The sequence below is a fragment of the Equus przewalskii genome, chromosome 16, assembly GCF_037783145.1.
Source record: "Equus przewalskii isolate Varuska chromosome 16, EquPr2, whole genome shotgun sequence".
Lineage (NCBI taxonomy): Eukaryota > Metazoa > Chordata > Mammalia > Perissodactyla > Equidae > Equus > Equus przewalskii.
In genome coordinates, this window is record NC_091846.1 from 15,450,378 (window position 1) to 15,475,329 (window position 24,952).

Sequence of the window (24,952 nt, forward strand, 5' to 3'; positions counted from 1 at the left end):
TATAGGTACAGTATTCTTTATTATAAACAATCAGATAACAGTATAGGTGTGCATCTGAAGGATGGCTGAAGCCCAGATATTATAATCAAAAGCATTACTTAAAAAGAAATGGTTTCTTTTTTTGTTGGTTTGTTTGACATTAATTTGAACTTATCCTTAACATATGCTAGCATCACCTAATCTTGTCATACAGTTCAGCTGTTAAATCATAACAGGAAAAGACAAAATTTGGAATGCTTGTTACATTTTGCTTTATTTACTGAATACATATACCAAATATTCAGGACACATTCAAAGTTAAGCAGGCGCTTAAAGCCTAGCAAGCGATCTGTGTAAAATGCTTTTGCTGTTGTCATGGGGGTATTCAGTTCCTTGGAAGACAATGAAAAGGGATTCTAAATGCTAGGTTGTTGCCCGTTTCCTGATTTACACTGAGTGCAAAAAAAAAAAACATAACACAACATAAAGTGAATGTGTTGAACAGTGACATCTTTATAGTTCCAAAGCACTGGCAGATATTAAAATACCATCTAAGTAAAACAAACTTTCCACATCTCCATTTTTTAACAGGAAAAAAACCAGAAAACAGGCTTGAACAACAGGATAAGTGTTCTGGGTCTTGTGAGCAGGCCAAAATGTTATTATTCTCTATTGCACAACCCTTGTCCATGGCAACCTTAGACATGTTTGGCATTGCTGATGCATTTAATGGCTTAGTATGTTCACTTTGCTGTAAAAAAAATGCTATTACATTTTTCAGATTGTCTACCTCAAGGAATGAATGCTAAATGAGCACATTTAGAAGTCTGAAATCAAATACTGCAGTACAACATTGGACAATTCTTGCCAGCAAAAATAAAAAAAGGCTGATTAAAATGTGACTGTGTTACAATGACTGAAGGGTTAATTTCTCATCAATTCTAAATTCTCTGAATTTCACATATATCCTAATGACGGCTTTTGGTGAGACATGACTGGTGATGATGCATATGTACCACTTTAATCATTTATTTTTGAAGAAATAATTCAGGTTCACTGGAATAATTTTGTCCTGGTTTCCCAAAGCTGCATGAAAATTCAAGATTTGGTTTTTTTAATGTCATGTGTAAGCAACCAGTTCTGATTAATTCTGTAAAGGTATAAGATCACCAGAGGGTGAGTTTGATCAAGAAAGCCATGTTTGGAGCGATCCCTGATGGCCCAGCAGTTAAAGTTCGGCGCCCTCTGCTTCAGTGGCCCAGGTTCGCCTCCTGGACGCAGAACCACACCACTCATCTGTCAGCAGCCATGCTGTGGCAGCAGCTCACACAGAAGAACTAGAAGGACTTACAATGAGAATATATAACCATGTACTGGGGCTTTGGGAAAGAGAACAAAAAAAAGAGAGAGTGGAAGACTGGCAACAGATGTTAGCTCAGGGTGAATCTTTCCCAGCAAAAAAAAAAAAACGAAAAGAAAAGAAAGCCAGGTTTGGTCTCTGGAGCAGAAACCATGTGTACTTGCTACTCTCTCATGGAATGATACTCATATGAGGAAGACTCACCATATTAATGCCTTTCCCAAGAAAAAGGGAGATGGAGAATTATTGGAAAACAGGGAAGCAAGGGGAGAAAAAAAACCAACTTTGAGACATAGAAGAAAAGTGGCATTTATCCAAAGACATCTTCATCCATTACCTGATTGCTCAGAAGAGAAGGGAAATGAGTTTTGAAATAGAGATAATTAAGATATCAATCACATTTTCTTTCAAGCAAAACAAAAACTGTGTGTTGTGTTTTGTTTTACAAGTTCTGAAACATGAAGATGTCCATACAAACAGATTTACTATTAGACTCTCAGCCCCAGAGGGACTGTCTCTTGTTTATACTTGATTCCACAGTACTTAACATGGTACCTGCACATACAGGTGCACAATACATAGTTGATGAACCAAGAAACTACGGGGTTTTCTTAACACTAAATGGGCCACCTAGTTTTAATGTAAAATGTAATATTTATTTTCTATTGTATATATGAAAGTTCCTATTAGATAATACTAGTCATTACAAGCAGTGACAGTAGTAGCTCACTCATATATCTTTGTCACATGATCATTTCTACCTTGAATACAATTTAATGAGAAACAACTACCGTGTGCACTAATGCTAGAAAGAGTTGAGACAGAATGTATAAATGAAGAAACCTCTTGGATTACTGAAGTACCGTCTGTTACAAGCATAATTACCTTCTTAAATTATACATTTTTAAGAGGGTGTGAAATATTTTTCCAAGCAATGCAGTGTTTAGTGGGTGGAAATTATATATATGAAAGTACCTAGAAATTTGGGGAATTTTCCTCTCTTTATCACCCAAGGGTAAATAAGAATAGGTTTTTAATATTGTGTATTTTTTTAAGTGTCCTGTCATTCAGTACCACTGTTCCCCAGAAATTACAGGAATTATGAAACTATTATCATTTTACCTGGGAAGTTATTTCCAAGTATGAGACTTTAGCTTTATAAGAGACTACTAGATTTGACCAGTAGATAATTTAATCAACAGAGACACTGAGTCAAATAACTTATAAATTTGACCCCAGTAATGGGATTTTCTCAAAGTCTTCACCATTGTTTTAGTAATCTGTAAATAGTTAAAATTTTCTAACAGGCAAGGAAATATGACAAAAGGAGGGCCCTCACCTAGAGGCTTTTACTGTGGGAATGTGGGAAGGCATAAGTAAACACAGAGGATGCTTTTGTCCAACTCTCTTATTCTACCTGCTGCTTCTCCACACAGGACCACACATGGCCTCACAGCTCACCATGCAGACGTGGACGTCTGACGGACTGCCCGACACAAATAACCAGGAAACAGGAACCTGATTTCCTATGTGGAAAACAGGAGTCTCCCTGGTTGATTCTTGGACTATGTTCTGGTCTTACCTTGCAATTTAGGGATATAGCTCAGTTCATGCTATTTTCATGTTTTTCTTGCCATATTAGATTCATTTTTTTTCTTTACAGTAGTAGATTATGAGGCAACAGGACTCTCAGCTTCACAGTTTTTTCTTTTCTAATCACAGTTAAAATTTGTTTAAAATGTACCCTTAATATCAGCACAATAGTCCAGCTATAGGTATTTCAACTTCAGAAATAAAATAAAGTTTATGTGTCCGATCTTACATAATTGATTGTATAAGCTTGGGTTTTTTTCTTGCCAATAGCACTAAAAGTGAGATCACTTAAATCACATGGGTTTGATTGCTTTGTTTTGTCTCAAAGTGTTACTTGCTCTAGTGCTGCTAGTACCTGACTTTTGCCGTATAAACAGTTTTAATATTTTTCTGGTGGCCACACAACATGCCATACAATGACATGGCTGACTAAAGCTGCCTTTTATTCTGCCAACGCCCTTCAAATACTATTGATACAGTTGCCTTTTGTTTGTTTCCTCCCACAAAAGAAGCTGCTTTTTATAGCCTAGGGACAAAAAAACCTGCTTTTCTAATCACATTGCACTGGCATCAGGTTAACCAGAAAGCACAAAACAAATGGTGATAAAAAATATGAATAGTATATATTATATGTATTTACACGTGTACTTAAAACTTCAATTAGTTGCAAATCTGAAATGATATAAGCCACTGCCTGCAATAGCATCTATTCTATAGAAATGTAGACTGAGACCTGACTGTTACGACACTGAAGAAATCGGGTTATGTGGAGAGCCCATTTGAGTCAGAACTTTGTCCAACCACTGCAGCGGTCCGTGAAGATGAATCTCAATCCAGCAGGGGGTGCTCGTGACATCCTGGCGATGATACTCGGCTCCCCAACCCTGAAAGGAAGAGTGGAAGCCAAGAGTGACTGTGCCAGACTTTACAGTCGGCTTCGAGAGGCATGAGACAGAGCTCAGTGGACTCGGAGCCCACGCCCCAGCGCAGCTCCAGAGACCTGGGGGAGAGAGTGTGGCCTCTACCTTCCCGTAAGCACAGGCCAGCTTTTACACCAACCAGACAGCCTAATCAAGCCCTGCCCTCTGGGTTCACAACCAAATACACAGCCCTAGAGATGGCCTGGGCTCTAGTCATGCTGTAAACACTGGCATATCATTTTCCCTTCCACAAGGGAAGAAACTTGACCTTATGTTCACCCCCTTCATGCTGAAGACAATGTTTTGCACAAAATGATTACTCTCTACAGACCTGTGACTGGCTTTGAACGTGGTAAAGAGAGAACTGGAGGGTGCTCTTGATTATTCAGGGTTGACGAACAAAGCTTGTTTCTCCTATCTCTCTCTCTCTCTCTCTCTCTGGTTCATCTCTGGCCTTTCCTTATTTATTACCATTCACAGGAGAGAGAGTATAAACATTAATTAATTAATTAATTGGTGTATTTTTCTCTATATGTTATACATCAATGAAAAGTTATTTTTAAAAGAGGGCTCAGGGGCCGGCCCATGGTGCAGAGGTTAAGTGCACATGTTCCGCTTCTCAGCGGCCCAGGGTTTGCCGGTTCGGACCCCGGGTGTGGACACAGCACCGCTTGGCACGCTATACTGTGGTAGGCGTCCCACGTATAAAGTAGAGGAAGATGGGCACGGATGTCAGCTCAGGGCCACGCTTCCTCAGCAAAAAGAGGAGGAGTAGCAGTGGTTAGCTCAGGGGTAATCTTCCTCAGGGGAAAATAAAAAAAGAGGGCTCACAGTCAAGCAAATTAGTTTTGTTACTGGCAACAGTGATTCTCTGTAGAGTTTTTTAAAAATTGGATTTCAACACAACCATGTTGCCTCCTCACACTTTACAGTGATGACCACGAACCTCAAGAGGACCTCTGATGCCCCCCGGCAATTGTACCACACTCCCCGAGTCCCTTCGTTCTCCCAACCCCCGATCCCTGCTGCATGCCGCAAATGACTTCACTCCTACTCCTCTCCCCTAAAACCTCAAACACCTACTCCACAGCCTGCTTGCAACAGATGATCTTCTTTGTTACTTTAGTGAGAGAAATGAAGCCATCAGAAGAGAATTTCCACAGCACCTGCACCCACAGACTCGGCCTTTCTACCTCTTTCCAGAGATTAATTCTCTGTGTTTCCACATAAGCCAGTCCGTCCCGTTGTGCATTAAGACTCACTCGCCTTCCCAGGGCCTTTGTTCCAGCAAACTCTCCACTGTCTCCTACAATCTTTTGCTTTATCCTGGATCGTCCTTATCAATATACAAACATACTCAAATATTTCCCATCTTCAAAATACTTCTCTTGGCCCTGCCACCTCCACCAGTTACTGCCCTATGTTTTTGATCCCCTTTCTAGCAAAAATCCTAAAAAAAATTGCCCAGTCTGGCTGTCTCAATTCCTCTCCTTCCATTCTGTCTTAAATCCAATCTAAGTAGCATTTCACCCTAGCCTTCAACAAGATCAAAAAAACCCTTTAAATCGCTAGAATGAACAGCGCCCTCAGTCTTCGTGCCGCTCGGGCAGCATCTGAGTCAGTTCACCCTCCTCCTCAATGACCTACAAAGCACCCTCCTCTCTTGCTCTTACTACTACTTCGCTAGTTGCTCTTTCTCGGTTTTCTTTGCTGGTTCTCTCTTCTTCCCCATCTTTTAATGCTGAAATGTCCCAGGGCTCCATCCTAGAACCCCTTATCTTCTCTGTTTAAACTCAAACTGTTGGTGATTTCATCCAGGCTCATGGAGTTAAAAGCTGTCCCTGTAGTGACAATTCCTAAATTTACATCCCCAACAGCCCTCTCTCCCCAAATCCAGACCAGACTGCCTACTCGGCATCCCCACTTGGACGTGTGACTAGACATCTCAAAGTTATTTTCCCTCAAACTGAACTCTTAATCTTGTATCTAAACCTGATCTACCTGTATCATCTCCATCTCGGCTGAAGGCAACGTCACCTAACTCCTCTCTTTTTATCATATCCTGCATCAAATCCACCTTCACAATTCAGAATCCTTCTCCTTCTCACAACTTCTACGGGAACTCTCCTCGTGGGAGCAACCCTCACCTCTCATCTGAATATTGCCACAGCTTCCTGACTGGTCTCCCGACTTCCACCCCTGTCTGTAGCATACCTGTTCTCCACACAGCAGCCAGAGCGATCCTTTAAAAACGTTAAGTCAGTTCATGAAAATCCTCTGCTCAAACCCCCACAATGGCGTCCCATCTCTCTACAGGAAAAGCCAAAATCCCGGCAGTGGCTTACAGAGCACTGGGATCTGGTTCCCTGCTACTGCTCCAATCACCCTCACCTCCGGCTCACTCATCACGCCCCAGTCACACTGGCCTCCTCACTCCTCCAAATTCCCAGGCATGCTCTTGCCGTGAGGCTTGCCCTTCCATCTGCATCTATTGCTCTTCTCCAGACACGTTTATGACTAACTCGATGTCTTCTTCAAGTCTTCGCTGATGTGTCACCTTTTCAATGAGGCCTACACTGACCACCTTTTAAAACTTGCAACCTCCCTCTACCCCAGCACTCCAATTCTCCACGCCCTGCTCTACATTCTCTGTCCACTCAACTTCTTTATCATAGCTGATGTTTATTGTCCATCTCTCCCTACTAGAATATTGATGCCGTGAGGGCAGAGATCTTTGAGTCATCATTGATGTGTCCCAACACCTAGAATGGTGCCTGGCACATGGTAGGCACTCAATAACTATTTGTTGACTGACTGAAAGAGTCCTGGAACCAGTAAAAATCAGAGCAGAAAGAGACCTTAAAGATGATCTGGGCTATCACCCCCCAGTAGAAGTCACCAGTGTTTAGTCATCCATAATTTTTTAAAATTCTAATAATGTTTTATTTAACCCAATATACCCAAAATATTATATCAATATGTAATCAATATGAAATTATTGAGATATTTTATATTCTTTTTATTTGTACTGTATTTTTTTCCAGTTTTACTGAGATATAATTGACATATGAATTGCATTGCTTTTAGGTGTACTGTACAACATAATGATTTGATATATGTGTATACTGCAAAATCACCACCACAGTAAGTTCAGTTGACATCCATCACCTCACTGGGTTACAGTTTTTTTTCTTGTGATGAGAACTTCTAAATCTCTTTTAAACTGATCATCTATAGTTATATCTGCTAAGGATTTATTTTCTTTAAAAGTTTCTGTACTATTAGTAACAGTTTGTTTTCTGTGAATTGTGTAGCTTTATGAATTTAAATGTTGCGTATCTGAGAACTACATCTAGTTGATCCTGGGAAAATCAGATTTCTTTGTAAGCTTATGTTACAGTGAAATAATTACCTCTGGGGTATTGGCATTTCATCCTAATTTTAAAAACAGAGACCTGGAAAGAATAACCATATGATTCAAATGATTGTTCACTAATGGCAATTTAATGCCCTCTGCTGGCTCTAAAGCATCAGAACGTTTGAAAAGATTTCTAAGCATTTGTTAATTGCTTTACAATGTAAAAATGCTTTTAAAACTTAACAGTAAATTTGAATAAAACTGCTTTGTCATCATGAAATAGAAATGGTTTCAAGAAGCCATTTTTTAAATTGGAAACTATAGTCTTGATTCTTATTTTTAAAATAATTACTAGAATTACAAATACAATAAAGTATAATTTGAGTATAGAACATAGGACAATTATTTTTTATGATAACTTTAAAGGATTAACAAAATTCACTTTGAAAAAAACCTAGTACAAGCCATACTGATTCCTTGGATGGATATGTGACAATGCAGAAACTGTGTCACGTGTACCCAAATAGTTTGATAAAGAAGCTCAGATTTTGAAATATTAGAATTATTTGTAAGTGCTTTGCAAGAGCCGAAACAGCAGATGGTGAAAGAGAGGGCTTTAGCTTTAATGTGAAAATCCAGTTATTTTTCCTTCCCACTAAATAACTTGTTGGTTCTCCAACCTTCACATCAACCTTAATAAAATCTAATTTGAGAAATTCATCAAATATTCATAAATAGAATATCTACTGCTATCTCAGAATTAATCATACTCAGCTTAATGTTTCTATCCCAATTTGTTCATGCCTTTATACAGCACTTAATTTACACTATCTTGAATTAGAGCCAGTACTGTCTATTTTGTAGCTTATTTATAAATATTATCTCCTCTGTTTGCCTGTATGCTTTCTAAGAGTACGGAGAACGTCTTATTTAATTCAGGTACATTCATCATCATTTACTGAGTGACAATAGTACCCAGCAATTTGAGGGATGGAAAAATCTCTGTAGCATTAAGTTCTATAAAATTATTGTCACTTTATCTTTTGCCTTTAAAAAAATCAGATAACTACCTTACCTTGTTTTTCCTCCAAAAGTAATATGCTTAAGAATCTTCTTATAATTGCTTAAAAAGAGAGGTCATACTCATAGAGGAGCTCTTCCTAAAAACAATTAAATACAGTTCCAAAAAAAGGCTGTCTACTCGAACTGGCTGTATAACTACCATATCAACCAAAGAGCGCTTTTGGTTTTGTTTTGTTTTTCACTTTCCATCTTGTAATCTGGCAGCAAGCACTCCTTACCTTAACAAAACTCATCCGGATAGTGCACATCTTGGTGAGCTCATAGACGACTTCAAAGCCATGGTGGACTGACTGAGCCAGCAACTGGGCAAAGAGCTGGTTGTTGAAGATCTTGAGGCTGCAGCCACTGGGGATCTTGCAGACAGTGGCTGGGTGGAAGCCGTGCTGATAGTTGCAGTTCCGGCTCTGTACAAAGATGCTGCTGTCACTCACGCACTCGGCGTAGACCTCTCCCCCGACATAGTACAAATGCACGCCTACGGGCAAAAACACAGCCTTCAAACACCAGCACCGTATTTACTTCAGGTGAAACACCGCTCCCTTCTCACTGACCTCTGTCACCTCTAGAGATGGGACTGTCTCCTGTGAGGTTCATTCTGATATCACCGATTACAGATTAGTAAAATGTGTGACCAAAGTACCCACTGGCTTTAATGATAATCTGTGTTTTTTCCATAAACCCATTCAAAAGCAGACGGCAACCCATGTTTACAATCATTGCCGAGACCAAATAAGCAGGCTCTCACATACCACCCCCATCACTCTCCATCTCACGCTGATGCGTTCTAAAAGGCAGAGCCCATAACAGCAGATACAAAATAAATACATAATGCAGAACATCACAGAGTCCTTTGGGTCCATAGATAAATAAAAAAAAAAAAAATTGGGCACAAAGAATATCACGGAAAATGTTACTTAAGTGCATCCACTACACCCATTTCAGAGGGAACAAGAAATGAAGTTTAAATTTTATTTTACCAACAATTAGAAATCCATTTCTCTTAATAAATCCTTCAAAGAGACCTATTTCATTTTAAAGCTTATCACTTGCTATTATAGATCACAGAAATAATGCCTATTTTTTACTTATGAACAACGAAATTCTTGCCACAGTTTAGGATATAAAGACTCCCAATCAAAATGTGGCTCACGTTCTCTTAGCTCACATTCTTGCAGTCAAAAGGCAGAAAACATCCTGAGCACGCTGCTGCTCACACTAATTTTTATTCCAAATTAAATTTTACTTGAGTCTTTCCTTCTAAACGTCTGGGTTTTAGATTAAGCATAAATTTATAGCAAGGGACTGGGGTTAGATAAAATAAACAAGTTCTAGTCTAGCAAATATTAAACACCAGACCAATTTTTCTCCAACCTTTTAGCAGAAACAAAATTCGCCAGCACTAGATGTCAATAGGGTCGAAACAGTCACCATGCAGTGACATGGTGTTTGTAGAAATGAGCCTGATATACTTACAGTGATATATTTTGGATCTCCTCAAAATGAAAATACAAAACTTTTAAATAATAGAACTTACAGACCTGCAGGGGTTCTCAGGCCCGGTTCGCATAACTGCGTTTAGGAGACATGATGAGAGAGCTGCTCAGCTTCTCCGTCAGGTTCTAAGGGGCACTTGAGGCCATTGGGCACTTAATGGGACTACCACCCGCCAGAATTATTGTTTCCTTTTCCAATCTCCTTTCCCTTAATACAATTTTCGAAAAGAACGTTGTTCAGTAGGACGTATTCCAACCACGTCACTCTGAGGAAACGGATCCAGAGTCACAAAGATAAAGCACAGCTCTGGATATTCAGGCCAAGGTCCCCTCTCACCACCCAGATCAGACTGGCTCCCCTCTCCTCAGCCTTCCTCTCCCTTTCTTTCTCATCTCCACTATTCACTCTCCCTGAACGGCCTTGGGTCTGACACCCATGACGCAGGCGATGAGCAGTAGGCAGAAAGACAGTGCTAATCGGCTGGGACACAGTTACTTCGCTGGGCTGACTTGCGGGAGGTGAGGCAGGGGCAAATCAGAGCAGCCTTTCTCTAAAGACCCCTGTGACCTTTCGGGGAGAAGGCCTGGCCCTGGGGTGGCTTTTTTTAAACGAGAGTTTAAAAAGAGAGCAGAGAGTGGGGCTGCTAAGCGTTCAGTATGTGTTTGAATTGAATGACCTTCAAATATATAATCCTCCCAGAACCCATTAAGTAGAATAGATAAGATTTTTGTTATCTGACTCTGGTCTTTATTTAGGGGATGATTTTCAATCCTGTTAAAGTCTTATCCGCAACCACAGACATGTTGGCAGAGTAAGGAAAGCAGAGAAGAGCCTGGGCAGGCGGGCAGTGGTTTAGCATCCTGAGTGAGAAGAGGGAGCAGAGCCAACAGGAAGAGCGCCTGGAGGCCCGAGCCGGCTCTGAACAAGAGGACAAGGATGGAGCTCAACCCCAAGCTGAAGGAGCCTCAGTTTTAGCTCGAGACAGCAGCACCTAAAGAAGAGTCAAGTAGGCAAATGATTTGCATCCATTTGATAGGCCAGAATAGTGGCTATAAACCACATGTACTAGATTCAAAATCGCCAAAGAGAGCAGTGAGCAAGAAGGACAAATGCCCAAAGAAAGTGCTTCCTGAAACGACAAAGAGAACCCAGGCAATGTGGTCCTCCAGCAAGTTCAACCCACATCTTGGACTACATTTCTTCTACGGTGGCGTCTTTCTTTATCTGAGCTTTCCACTTGTGTGTGGTTGCAGCCACCTTTTATGAGATTAGGGAGTCTGGAGTCCTGTGTTGCGGTTAATTAGGACCAGAGACACTTTGGGTTTGACTTGGGTCTGCTGAGTCAGACTGTAAGTGTGCTCCCTTTGAGTCCTCTTCTGTAGTCTTGAGTGACAGAGAAATGACGGAGGAAAGATTGGGAGGAGGATGGGTGAGTTAGGTTGGTGAGAGGGTTCCAATGCTCTGGAATCTAATAGTCAGAAGAGAAAGTCAGTGTCCCAAAGTGGAAGGAATGTGCATGGGTCCCCTCTCGACTGGGAGGGAGGGAAGATACCACCACAGAAAGCAGATCTCATTACCCCACCGCCCTGCTCAGAGACCTCTGATGCCTTACTCAACTTCTGAGCACAAGCTCAACACCTTCCCTGGAGCTTGTAATCGATCTTCTCCTGGCCACTGTTGTCCTCTCTTCTGAACAGTTATCTTAAAAGCTGGCTGATTATCAGGATCATCTGGAGCTTTAAGAAAGTGCATATTTCTGAGTATAGTAACGGCAGTTTCAGAAATTCCTTGCATAGTTGGTATACACTCAAATATATGGGAGAAAGGATGTGAAGTCAGATTTGCTTTAAAATACTCTTGCAAAAATATTGTAGAGGGATGGAGGAAAAGAATGGCACAGGGTGTGACTCATTATTGAAGGTGGACATGTTAATATGAAGATTCATTACACCACTCTCTCTACTTTTGTGTGTTCGAAACTTTCCAAAATAAAAAATGTTTTAATGGATGATCAAAAAATAATAAGATAAAAGTAAAGATTTCCAGATCTACACCAGGCCTTTGGTTCAGAGGATGCACATGGGCCCTCCACAGGACCGTGCCTGCAGTTGTGCACTGCACAACTCCAGGTTGCCTCATAATTATTACAAGACTTCTCCAGCAGATGGTAGTAACTTCTCTTGAGAAAGGGGCTCCTAATTCACATAAAGCAGCCTCTGGCCTGGTAGCAGGGTTGGTCCCCCAAATCTGTACTTGAAGACTTTAAGTCTCTCTGGATAATATGGTGAACAAGCAAGGTTTGGGCCCATCATTTGAGTATTAGTAGGGAATTATTACAACATCTCCAAGTTGATGATGACATCACAGCTGCAGCGTATGATAGGTATTTTCATCCCACATCGAAAGATTCAGTTCTACAAACAAGGCACTAAGAAGGGTCAAAGATAAAAAGGCAGGGGGGTCCCTCCCCTCCAGTTGAGGGGAGCAGCCGGCCTGAGACAGTCATGGGCGCAAATGCCTGGCATCCCTTGTGTGACCATGGGTGAGCTACTGAACTCTCTAAGCTGCAGCTGTCTCATCTGCAAAATGGGCCTAAGAAAACCTTGCGTGTAGGGTACTATAAAATCAACATGGGTAAGTGCGTGCCAGGGTGCCTGACACGGATTAGGTCATCAATGGGGGTAGTTGTCAGTCATTTAAAAGAGTTCAAGTGGTTTCCCAGTTTTCAAGGAAGATATGGATAGACTTTACATTAGAATGCAGCGTTCCAGGTTCTTCGAGGTATGGCCTCTGATACTTAACCTGTTGCCCCTGGTATGCCAGAGCTAACTTGCCAAGGGCTATTTAAAGTACTTTGTTTAGTTAGTGAGGTCAAAGGAAAAGGTTCAATTCCCTTTACAGCAGTTGATTGTTGCGAGGCTGCAAACTGATGCTTTGTACCAACCCTGGCGCCGCACAGTGTGTCCCACTGGATGCAAAGCAGGGTGAGAGCACAGGTGAGTCAGCACAAGCCATCCCCACCGGAGAAAACACAACTCAAAGCACCTGCACTGCTCACAGGGCGGCCGCACAAACGGCCCTCAAGAGGACCAGCCATCTTAGTTAGCTTTAGTGGCAAGGAACTCAAACCAGAACTGGCCTCAAAGCTAACTGATAATTGCTGAGGGGAGAAATGGCTCATCACTGACTATAATAAAAAGAATTATTTCTTTGTAGCTACCGTCCTCCCTTGCCCCCTACAGTCTAATCTGAATATAGCAGCCAGGGGATCCTTTTAAAGTGAAAACAGATCATGTAAACTCATCTTAACTCCAACCTACTATTTCACAGAGTCAAAGCTAAAACATGCTAAAGGGCTCCAAGCCCCCGGCGACCTGGTCCTGTCCCCTCCTCTTGCAAGACTTCTTTACCCCTTTGCTCATTCTGTTCCACTCACACTGGCTTCCATGCTGTTCCTCACAGTATACCAAGCAGGCTTCAGGGCCTTTGCACCTACTGTTCCCTTTGCTTAGAAAGCTTTCCTCCCAGACATCCACACAGCTGATTCCCTCGTTAGCTCTCTGCTCCAATGTCACCTCTTAGGAAGGCCTTCCCAGGCTCCCCTGTTCTAAATTATAACATGGCACCACCCTACTCTCTTCCCTTCCTTTGTTTTTCTCTAGACACATATCATTTGACAAATATATATCATTTCTTGTCTGTCTGTCTTTAATAGAATATAGTCCATGAAGGCAGGATTTTTTTCCTGATGGCTTTTTTGTTTGTACTGTTTCCCGCTGCTCTATCCCTAGGAGCAGAACAGTCTGGCTAAAAGTAGGTGCTCAATAAATATTTATGAGATGAATGCACATCTCTAAAATCTAAATGTCTCTATTAATTAACTCCATGGAACAAGCTAACTTATTCACTAATCTAGGAGGGCATTTTGCTGCAAACTGAGTCAGGCTGGAGCGCCAGGAAGCCCCGCTGCTGGGAACCAGACGATCCAGGGCAGCACCTGAGAAACAGTCCCCAACCTCAGAGAAGACTCACAGCTCTTGCTTTAAAAATATTCCAAGCCAACATTTTTCTTCTGCCATGTTTTGTGGCCTGGCTTTACAAAAACGTTTCACATTAAAGCAGTTCCAAAGCAGTCTTCCGAGAAAACTGTGACTTTGGCTTGGGGACCACCTGAGGCTGGAGTGCCTTCTATCCAGGTGAGCACTTGACGCTTTCTGGTTTTTGTACAGGCCATCAGTACTGGCTCTTGCTCCTAGGGCTTCTTAATCCTGTGGATTAGCTCTCAGTCAATAACACAGAACACCAACTCCATGTCCACATCAGCAGCACCTCGAACAACTACCTGCAGAAAGGCTCCCAGAAGGTATTCAATACTCCTTAATGTTTTAATTCTATCTTTGGATCCAGTGGCAACAGCAGAAGTCTAATACACAGACCAGTCTGTAAAGCCTGTCAGCAAACAGCTCTACAACACTGTGTTTTAATGTTCTGCCTTTAGATTTCACCTGAAGATTCTTTAAAAATCATCTGAAAGTAAAACCATACCTGAGAAATTTGTTTAAGAAGTCAGTTAAAGTGAAAGTATTATTTCCTTTGAGGAACAGCTATGTTTCCTCCTTCGGGATGAAGATTACATCACAGACCGAGTTTCCCTTTTCTGGCCTCCCAGTCAGGAAAACCAAAGCAAAACTTGAACCACAATCCCAATCCCACTGCTGACCCTAAGGGATGACAGAGTTGTATTCGTCTTCTCCCCCACCCCTCACCTCCAGGTTCTGATTTTCTATTTTTCATTTATCATTTCACTGCAAAGGTTTCTTGCAAGCTACTTCAAAGCCACGATGCAGAGATACAGGATGTGAACAAACATAAAGTAACTGTCACCACTAAGAGTCAACACCAAAGAATGGATTCAATCTGCTTCTAATCAATAGCTTGTAGGTTTATGACAACAGGAGACATTTAGGAGGTATGTTAGGAAGAATATTAAAATGGACCACCAAGTGAAATAATGAATCTCCCCAGGAAATGGAAAAAAAAGGCTTGTGGCTACCTTCCCGAGGTGTCTAAGTGCTGTCTGGGGACAGAAAAGATCAAATGACACTTGTGATTCCAGAGAAATCTGACATAACAGTGGACAACCAGGGATCACTCAGGCACTAGCAGTGATTCTATATAAAAGAAAATGATTTAAAGATCCTCCATGACACCTCCCACTCTGCTGGGAATTGTTACCATCGAGCACACTGATGAGAGAGCCTCCAAAAGCATCGCCAGCCAGATCCCAGTGAGGCCTGGGCCCGTTCAGCTGTAAGAACACAGCCCAGACAGGAGAACCCCAATTACCTACCAAAAGCTTCCAAACATAAATAAGTAATGCTTTTTAACTACCTAGCTTCTAAGTCTCCACAGGTAACTTTACCTGATCTAAGTAATCATCCAGCTAGAATCCTCTTCTTTGGAAGTTATCCTACTTAGTATCTTTAGGCAACTCAAAAATAACTCATAATACTTCCATTCAACAATTTCATCCTGTTTTTCATACTCATCAACTTGTTTGTCTCCATAATACCCGCCCTATGCCACCCCTCGGAAGATGCCATGCCAACTTTGGAGGCAGAGAAAATAAGATCCTGAAGGCCCATGCACTTTTTCCAACGATAACCCTAGGACGGTCTCCCAGCGCACCAGCCCTGGGATCATCCACTGCGTTATGTGGCCAATACACGGCTTGTTCCTACTTCCACGTTCAGTTCAGAAGAATATATAAAGGAATTACACATTTGTTTTTACCCTTTCCTATGTGTCTCCTGGTATTTTCTATTGTTGAGTTTCTGTTGACATTAGAAAGAAGTCCAAGACAGAATCTGTTCCTGTTATTTGAAGGGTCTGTGAATCCATCTATAAGCACGCTTCGGGAGGAAGCCTGGAATGTCTCCCCAACTCGGTTGTTTAGTTCATAGTAGGCGACCGAGCACCAGTGCTGTGGCTCCTCGTAGCAAACTGGCCGAAAGTCTGAAAGAAAATAGATCAGACAGCGAATCACTACCCTCACACCTGGGCTTCCCATCTCCTGATCCACCGGAAAACTTAAATTGATGCTGTTAACTAGAATGTTGGCTGCAAGACCAAGGACGCTCTTTGCAATCTTTGCAATCTTTTCAAACCCATCACTTTAACGGAAGCCGTTTGTGATCAGCTCATCTGGGTAACGTACCTGTGGCACAAAGGCCAGGGTCCCGTGACTCTCCCACGGTTAGAGCATTTGTAAACATATTCATTAGTACTGAGGGGGCCAGGCAAACAACAATATGAACAGATCCATGCAAACTTCATCACCCCAAAGGAAACACAGCTAGAAGGAAGTTGGCAGGTCACCTCGTCTTTACATATGAAAGAAAGCAGACGACTGTTACTGTGCCAAACTGAATCCCTGTGGCCAAGAGCATCCTTTTCTAACAAACTAAAGATGAAAAATAATAGTTTAGATATGATAAACACCAAACTGTAAACACCAGATAGGACTTTAAGAAAGGAAAAACACTTCCATATAGACTCACATTCTCCTTTGTGTACATATGGAACACATAATTATTTATAGCATAAAAATATTTCAAGAGCGGTATACTTCAATAGGAAATCCATGAATGGTATACTATTACCTCAAATTTTTCCAAGTTAAGTAAGTTGTCAGTAACCAACCAAAGCTCAGAGTCCTGTCTTTCTTTGCCACTCACATTCTCTCTCTGCCTTTCTAGTCATTATATTATCTTTCTTTTCTTTGAACATCCTCATAATTCTTTTATCTAGAGTGTGTTCTTATATGCACTACAATATAAACTTATGAAACAGATAAATTAGGGGGTGATTATTTGACTTACAAGAAGACCTTCAAATATACAAGAATTCACTCTTGGATACTTTAAATAGTTAACTCCTTTAGACTCTCCCTGCTCAGCGTGGTTCCTAGAACCTACATCACCTGGGAGTGTGATAGGAATGACGAGCCTCGGAGCCCACCTCACATCTAGAGAATCAAATCTGCGCTTATAAGAACGGCCAGGTGGCTTGTATGAACACTAAAATTGAGCAACATCTATCTGGCCTATTATAAGACACAAATAAAATTTTGTAAAACCTTACTTACATATATTTCTAGATGCATCCCTCTAAGATAAATGAAAGATACCACTACAACCTGTAGTAGAGACACAGTGGGATAAAATCACTAACTTCTTAAATACCCAATTCCATACAACACATCAAGAACTACCAACTTCTAAACGTTAGGTTAAAATAAGAAATGAATTTATTCCAGTAACCGGGGTGATAAGTAAAATAGTCACTCCACAGTACTGAGGAATGTCAAAGTTAAAACGCAAAGCCACGCCATCTGCCCCTTAACACACGCGGGAAATGGCAGGCCAGCACATTTTGTTTTGTTTTGGTCTTTGATTTGCTTTGTTTGGGGGTAATAGGAAATACTCTCGGAAAATAGCTACCTTTAGCTGTTCATCTGCAAATTTACCTCCATTAGGCATTGACAGCACTAAATGACTATCAACTGTGGCATCTACAGGTTGGCCATTCTGGGTCCCTGGGGCTTCTGCGGCATGATAAGGCGGGGGTGGGGTGTCAAAGAAAAGAAAGCAGTAAAACAGGAATGTCAACCTGGTAAGCTACACAAAGACAGCTTGATACAACGTTTTTTGCCATTAAACTCCTGGGCTTGGTGGACAGTGCTATTGCTAAAGAGAGACCAGTAATGTAATAAGGCTATTCTGTATTGACACTGGGCGTGTCCTACAGGAGAAATCGGGTGGCCTGAGCTCCTCACTAAAGGGCTGATTAGTTTTCCCTCCGACTTACGAGTTATCATTGAGTTCAAATGACTTCAGGATAAGAGTTTCAAATCTAAGGGCTATTCTCTTAGCTTTTCTTAATAGCAGAATAGTCTGTTATCTGGCTTTGAAAACAGAGAAAGCTAACCCTTCTTTGAAGTGAGCTTAATTTTCAGTTTCTCTGTTGCCATGGATTGTACAATGGCCACACGGATGCTCTGTCTCTGAGACAGTTCAAAATATGCCCCCAAACACAAAACAGCTGAAACCTGACTGTAACCTTGTGTTCAAGGCATGCTGAGAAGGGCTCTTCTCCCCAAATATCTGTTCTGTGATTGGACAGTGATGAGGGAAATGGTAGGCATTGAGTAGATAATTTCTCATTAGAAATTAATTCATAACAATCCAAACTCCCAAGGCAGAGGGAAAACTCTTCAGTGAGGACCTCAGAACAACTGATTCCTTCTGTATACATTCCTAGTCTCTGTTCAGAATGGTCCTGTGACATCAGCGGTGGAGTTCAATGGCATAGAAGGTGGGGTCAGTCTGCCTTTGCTGAACTGAACTGTCCATTCAAGTAGATCTCACACACAGGGACACACAAAAATCGCCAGTGGAACCTGTTACAAATGCAGATTTCTGGCTTCACCTGGAGAAATTCTGATATAGCTTAGCGGTTGGATGTAGCCAGGTATATTTTAACAGGCACTGCTGGCGGTTCTAACGCAGGTGGTCCGTGGACCACTCTGCAAAACCACGCATAAGGATTTCCTTGTGAGAAAATGAACTATGACCCTGGTGAAGAAGTTATAAAGTGAGGTGATCCTTTTGCAGGTCCTTGAGTAAATTTAAATATAAAATTTAAGGGCTAAACGTAGACTCACCATATGACCTAGCAGTTCCACTCCTGGGTACACACCCACAGGAACTAAAAGCAGGGTCTTGAACAGATACTTGCATGCCAATGCTCATAGCAGCATTATTCACAATAGCCAAAAGGTGGAAACAACCCAAATATCCATCAACCAATGAATGGATTTTTTAAAATTTGACATATCCATACAATGGAATATTGTTCAGTCACAGAAAGGAAGTAACTGATACATACTACAACTAGGATGAAGTATGAAAACACTATGCTAAGCGAAATAAGCCAGAAACAAAAGGACGAAACATTATAGGATTCCATTTATATGAGGTGCCTGGAATAGGCAAATTCATGGAGACAGGAAGTAGATTAGAGGTTACCAGGGGCTGGAGGAAAAGGGGATTGGGAAGCTATTGCTTAATAGGTAAGTTTCTCTTTGGGGTGATGAAAACGTTTTGGAAATGGATAATGGTGATGGTTGTACAACATTGTCAATGTATTTAATGCCACTGGATTGTACACTTAAAAATGGTTAAAATGGCAAATTTTATGTGATATATGAAAAACCACTGAACTGCATACTTTAAATGGGTGAACTGTATAGCACGTGAATTATATCTCAATAAAGCTGTTAACAAAATTTAAGGAGCTGAACCAGTTAATCTCAAAGTTCCTTTTAGTCTTATTTATCTATGGATATGATATTCAGGTCAGCATTTTGCCATTAAACATTCAGAAAAGAATTATTTTCTTTCAAATTAAAAGGCTATTCCCTCTGTGAGAAACTAACCAGCTTCTGCATAGATGTTGGGGTCTCTACTTCCCAGGTGGGAAGAGGAAAGAAAATCAACCTGTTAGTTTAATCAGGGCAGGAATGCAAAGTCAGTACAGGAAATCTTTATAGCACAGATATGTTTTATGTAAACACACATTTTGTGACGTAATTATCCTCCTGTTCTTTAGCCATGGTTCTGTCCTCAAATGACTTCTCTTTGTGTTGTGTCCCTTTCTCAGGGAATCCAGCCACTTGCAAGACTTCAGCCACCTCCTCCACTCTGTGTGAACGACTCCTGGCCTTCCTTCCTAACCTCAGCCTTCCCTCCACATCAAGTCCTACTGATTCTACCTCTTCCACTTCACTGCCTTCTTTCCATCCCCACGTCCTTTCTCTACTCCAAGTCCTTAGAATTACTTGCCTGGACTGCTACAGCCCGCCCCACACTCTGTTACTCATTACACGATTGTTCTCAATGGTCACTGCCTCCTGAAGGTCAGAGACCATTGTCTAATCAATCATCGCTGTACCTCTAGTACAGTGCCTGGCACTTAGCAGGTGCTCACTCATGACTTACTGGCTCAATATAATCTCTATCTACAACCCTGCGCTCCAGTCCTAGTTCCAAACGCCTACGTGGTAATTCATTTAGTCGGTAATCAACTAATGAGCAACTACTGCCTTTCAGGCTCTGTACTAGACATACACAAGGGAAGACAACTGCCAGCTGAATGTGGGAAGTAGACACCAAAGGAATCACAGAATATAGTGTGATAAATGTAATGGTAGATGTATATGTAAAACAGGAGATGGGCTGCTGAGGGGGAAAGGGAAGAACTGAATAACTCGGAAGGGAGGAGGCAACTCCTTTATTTTCCCACATTTTATAAGTTCTTTGAGGACAGGGACAATTTTTACTAATCTTTTAATTCTCTTTTGAGCACTCTAAGGCAATGCTTGCATATAGTAAGAGTTCAGTAACTATCTGTTAAATAACTGAACGTATGAGGAAATGAATGAGGCAGATCACAACATCCGGCACCAAATGCATGCCTCTGGGAACTTGTCAGCCCAGGCCATCATTCAGCCCACATTCTGCCTTTCACATGGGGGCATGCACATTCCCTCTCTCTTCCGTATGCTTTTTCAGTTCAGCAAATACTTACTGACTAGCTCTGTCTTCAAGACACTGTGCTGGCTTCCCATAGCAAGAAGGGAGAATGCCCCCGGCTAGAGCTGGGGCCTCACTCTCTGCCCCCTGAAGCTGCACAGACATCTTTTGCAGGCAGGGACTCCCTTTAATTGTGGAAAGAGGCAGTCAGAGAAAGGCCAAGCGCTGAGCCCTCACACTGCCTGCCCTCAGGCCAAGTCTTCCTGCTTGCGTTAGAGAAGGATTTTATAATCTTCTTTCTACTGCCTTTTAAAGAAAATCCCTGGAAATTCCCAGGGATGCTGCTCTAATCCATTCAGTTTCTGAGCTTCCAGACGATTAGGACCAGAAACCAGAGCAAAGACATGTTGTTGCTCCAGGGTAACTGCTCCAAATGGGAATAGCCCGGATCATCTTTGAGGGTGGGCAGGGCCCAACGGCCCACAGGAGATCCCTGTGAGAACTGTAAAGCTCTAGATAAATGTTAGTTACAGTGATTGGAATGATGATGGTCCCACCATAAATAATTGCCTTAGGTCATATTTCACATCCCCAGCAGCTTTTACTGACCTGAGTGTTGATAGGGACTCTCCGGCTCGGAAGGGCTTCCCGGGGAGTGAGGGTAGCTGGCTGTGCACGGGGACTGAGAGAACACGTGCCCAGGTGAGGGAGGGAATGCAGAGCACGGAGGCTGCTGGAAAGAGTCCGGATAGGTGGCGTTGTGTGGCATGAGCGGCTCACTGTGGAGGGAGGCACTGCGGAACTTGGCCAGCAGGCTGAGCTGGGGGTTATATTCGCTGTGTCTTGGCACAAGTACAGGAGGCAGCACTAGGATAAGAAAGGAACCAGTGGGTTAGAACTGAATATTGGCTTGTTGGCACAAAATAGAGTGAACACTTGCTTGTTTGTTGTTTTTTTTTGGTGAGGAAGACTGGCAACAGATGTTAGCTCAGGAACAATCTTTCTCTCTCTCTCTTTTTTTTTCCGCTTGAGGAAGACTGTCCCTGAGCTAACATCTGTGCCAATCTTCCTCTATTTTGTATATGGGATGCTGCCACAATATGGGTTGATGAGTGGTGTGTAGGTCTGTGTCCAGGACTGAAGCCGCAAATCCTGGGCCGCCAAAGCAGAGCGCGTGAACTTAACCTCTACACCACCAGGCCGACCCCAACACTTGCTGTTTTCAGTCCACATTTTTTTATGATAAAACTCAGTTTTTCCTTTGGGAACTATCCCTCCACCATTCTTTGTGCTCATTGTGAAATGTCAATTGAGGTCCCATCTCTTACCAAAAGTGAGCTGGTGAAGCAAGCTAAACCAATGGCTTCTCTCCTTGCAGCCTGTACATCACGCAGACTCTCCCAACAGGAAGTTTAGAGGAGAATCATTCTGATGTCAGCACTCTAAAGAGACAGCCTGTTCATTCCTGCCACGGAAATGACCAGAGCTGCCCTATTACCCGGCCTTCTAGACACCTAATTGTTCACATCTTCCTTCGATTCTGCCAATAAAGGGTTTTGGTGTTTTTTAAGGTGATATCAGTTTCTCTTGCTTGCATTGAAACTCTGAGTGGTGCCCAGAATATTCTTCCTTCAGTGCCCATGCTGAATCATTTAGATGACCAGCCTAAATTTAAGGCTCAGTAGTGCTCCTAAAGTAAAAACATTCTACTTGTCTTTACCAGAAAGATTTGAAGGTTACAAAAGTTATTAAGCAAAAGATAAACAGTGAGTAATAAAAGTGACCAAGTAAAAGATAAACAGCAATAAGAGAACTTATAAATAAAGCCCGTTCATTTTAGTATGTTCCTTCTGGGTTCCATATTTTAAAAAGAACACAAGTGTTCTTGACCCTGTTTCTATACAACACCTCAGGAATGGATGCAGTTCTCAAGGGCAAGCTCTGTCCAGGCATTCCTAGCTCCTGTTTACTTGTAAAGTGTCACAATTGCTGGCAGAAAGAAGGGACTCCATAAATGTTGAGGTGCAACCTGTGACCAAGGATAGATCCAGACAGAGAAGCAGAGAAAGGAAGGAAATAACAGAAGGAAATTTTCCAGAGCTACAAATGGATCCATGTCATCAGACTGAAAAGACTACAGGGTGTACAGCCCAATTAATGAAAAAAGATCCCAACCTAGTCAAACCGTCTTGAATTTCAAACATCTAAGGACAAACGGAATAGTATTCTAAAAGCTCCCAGGGGATCATCTCAAAGTCACCTAGAAAAAAATGAGAATCCAACTCATATCTAACTCCTCATCACCAACGCTGGACACTAGAAGGCAATGCACCAATGCTCTTCTAAGGGAAAATAATTCTTAGTCCCAAATCCCACAATGAAAACCAACAGAACATCCCAAAATAATATAAACTATAAACCAAAACACAGATATCAGTGATTGAGAAAAGAAAGAAAGGAAGAGGCTATTATAAATTAGCTAATTCTCATCTTTTATGAAGTTATCTAATGGTGATAAATTTGGAAACAGATATTTAAGCATATTATCTAGAGTTACCTCCATAATTTTTAGTAATAATGGAGGAAACTAGCAAAAGAAATTAGCAAGAATGATTAAAAGAGGTTGTTCCCAGAGATGGATGTGGTAGCACTTGTGGTTTTTTTGTTTTTTTTTTTAACTCTATCTCATAGAGTTCTTTTTATTTTGGCTGGGAAAGACTTTCCCTGAGCTAACATCTGTTGCCAATCTTCCTCTTTTTATGTGAGCTGCCACCATAGCATGGCTATGACAGATGAGTGGTGTGGTTCTGTGCCTGGGAACCGAACCCAGACTGCCCCAAAGTCGAGGACGTCTAACTTTAACCACTAGGCCATGAGGGCTGGCCTGGTAGCTCTTATTTTTAGTCACACTGTTGATTTGTTGCCACACTAAAATACTGATAAAACTTCCATAAAAAGTAAACGTTTTGAGATAAACAGATAATGATAGCAATACAATAACAAACACATCAGTCACAAAGTCTACCATTTATCTACCATAACACATTTATCTCTTTCTTAACGAGCAATCATTTTCTGTTCTACAGGCAAAAAAATAAACTCAAAAAGGTAAACGAAAAGTTTTAAACTAAACCACGAGAGGTGAGGGTGGCAGGGAAACAAATGACTTCCTCCCCCTTTAAAAGCCAGGATTTGTATACACTGCCTTAGCACATTACAGAGCACTCAACATCACCATGCAAAAACGACCTGGATGGTAAGCCCTTACCCTTCCTCTTATGTACCCCTTCCTGAATGTGCAAGCAGAAAAGATGGCTTGCCTCATGAATAGTCTGAAAGTGAAGGACCAACACAGCAAAGAACATATGGCTTCTTTTTCAATGATGCTTCCTCATCTCAATGTTAACACTGTTCAAATAAACACTCATTTTTCTTTTTTAGATGAAGAAGAATTTGAATAATGTCTGTGACTTCAGCTTTAATGTAATTATCTCTATGGTATATTCCTAAAATTGTTACACATAAGGCCTTGCGCTCTTCTGAATGCACAGACTTCTATTTCTTCAGGCCTGGAAACCTTAGGCACCAAAAGAAAAGAAAGGGTCTGCTTTTCTTTATTGAGACAAATATCTTGATAAAATATTTTTACCATCTGTGTAAAACCAAAGGCAGCGACTATTTGTAAAGAAAACCAATGGTATCATCCTGCTGTTATTCGGCCCGACTGGCTCAGTTACCCTAGATCTGCACTGTTCATATTTTTAAATACTTTCACTCTAAACATAGCTGTCCGAGTCCATTTGGGCTGCTATGACAGACATACCATAGACTGGGTAGCTGATAAACAACAGACATTTATTCTCACAGAGCTGGAGGCTGGGCAGTCTGAGACCAGGGGGCAGCACGGCTGGGTCCGGGTGAAAGTCCTCTTCCAGGTGCAGACAGCCGTCTTGCCACTATGTCCTCACAAGGTGGAAAGGGCCCAGGGATCTCTCTGGGGTCCCCTTTTATAAGGGCACTAATCCCATTCATGAGGGTCTGTCCTCATGGCCTAATCACCTCCCAAGGGCCCCACCTCCTAATACCATCACCTTGGGCAGTAGGTTTTCACATATGAATTTTGGGGGGACACAAACATTCAATCTATAGCAATAGCTATTCCTAATTATGAAATTCTGTTTCGCATTGCAACTGCTCCATGCACATACGATCGGGTAAGCTCAAAGACCCTGGTTTCAATGTTATGCTGCCTTTTAAATACTACACTATCTTACCATCTAAGTGTTACACAGGGGAAAATAGGGGAAGGAATTACTGAGTATATGGGGGTGCAAACGAGAGCTGAAAAAAGCTTTTGTATCTTTTTCAACAGTCATTCTTTGATGGAGTATGGGTATTTTATGTAAAGCAGAAATTACACTCATGAAATAACCTCTAGTCGCATAGACTACAATCATTATGTGACAGGAACACATTTTTGTACAGCTTCTACCAGACCTGACCCTCCCAAACTGTGGTCTGAGGACAGATGACACTTTACCAGCTGCTGGGTACCAGCCCATGAAGATAA

At 41.7% G+C, this 24,952-nt stretch overlaps 1 protein-coding gene across 7 annotated transcripts in view; it reads right to left on the reverse strand.

Moving 5' to 3' along the window:
* Window positions 1–24,952, reverse strand: part of SMAD9 (SMAD family member 9) — a 77,442-nt gene continuing 52,490 nt past the window's right edge. For 5 of the 7 annotated variants that reach the window (XM_070578026.1, XM_070578025.1, XM_070578028.1 and 2 more), the window contains 4 exons: window positions 20,992–21,249; window positions 15,581–15,802; window positions 8,512–8,768; window positions 1–3,816 (listed from right to left, as the gene is read on the reverse strand). In XM_070578026.1, coding sequence (XP_070434127.1) covers window positions 3,673–3,816; window positions 8,512–8,768; window positions 15,581–15,802; window positions 20,992–21,249 — 881 coding nt within the window. In that variant the 3' untranslated portion in view covers window positions 1–3,672. Of the gene's footprint in view, window positions 3,817–8,511; window positions 8,769–15,580; window positions 15,803–17,315; window positions 17,427–20,991; window positions 21,250–24,952 lie in introns of all 7 variants that reach the window. The other 2 variants (XM_070578031.1, XM_070578030.1) reach the window with 2 other exon arrangements.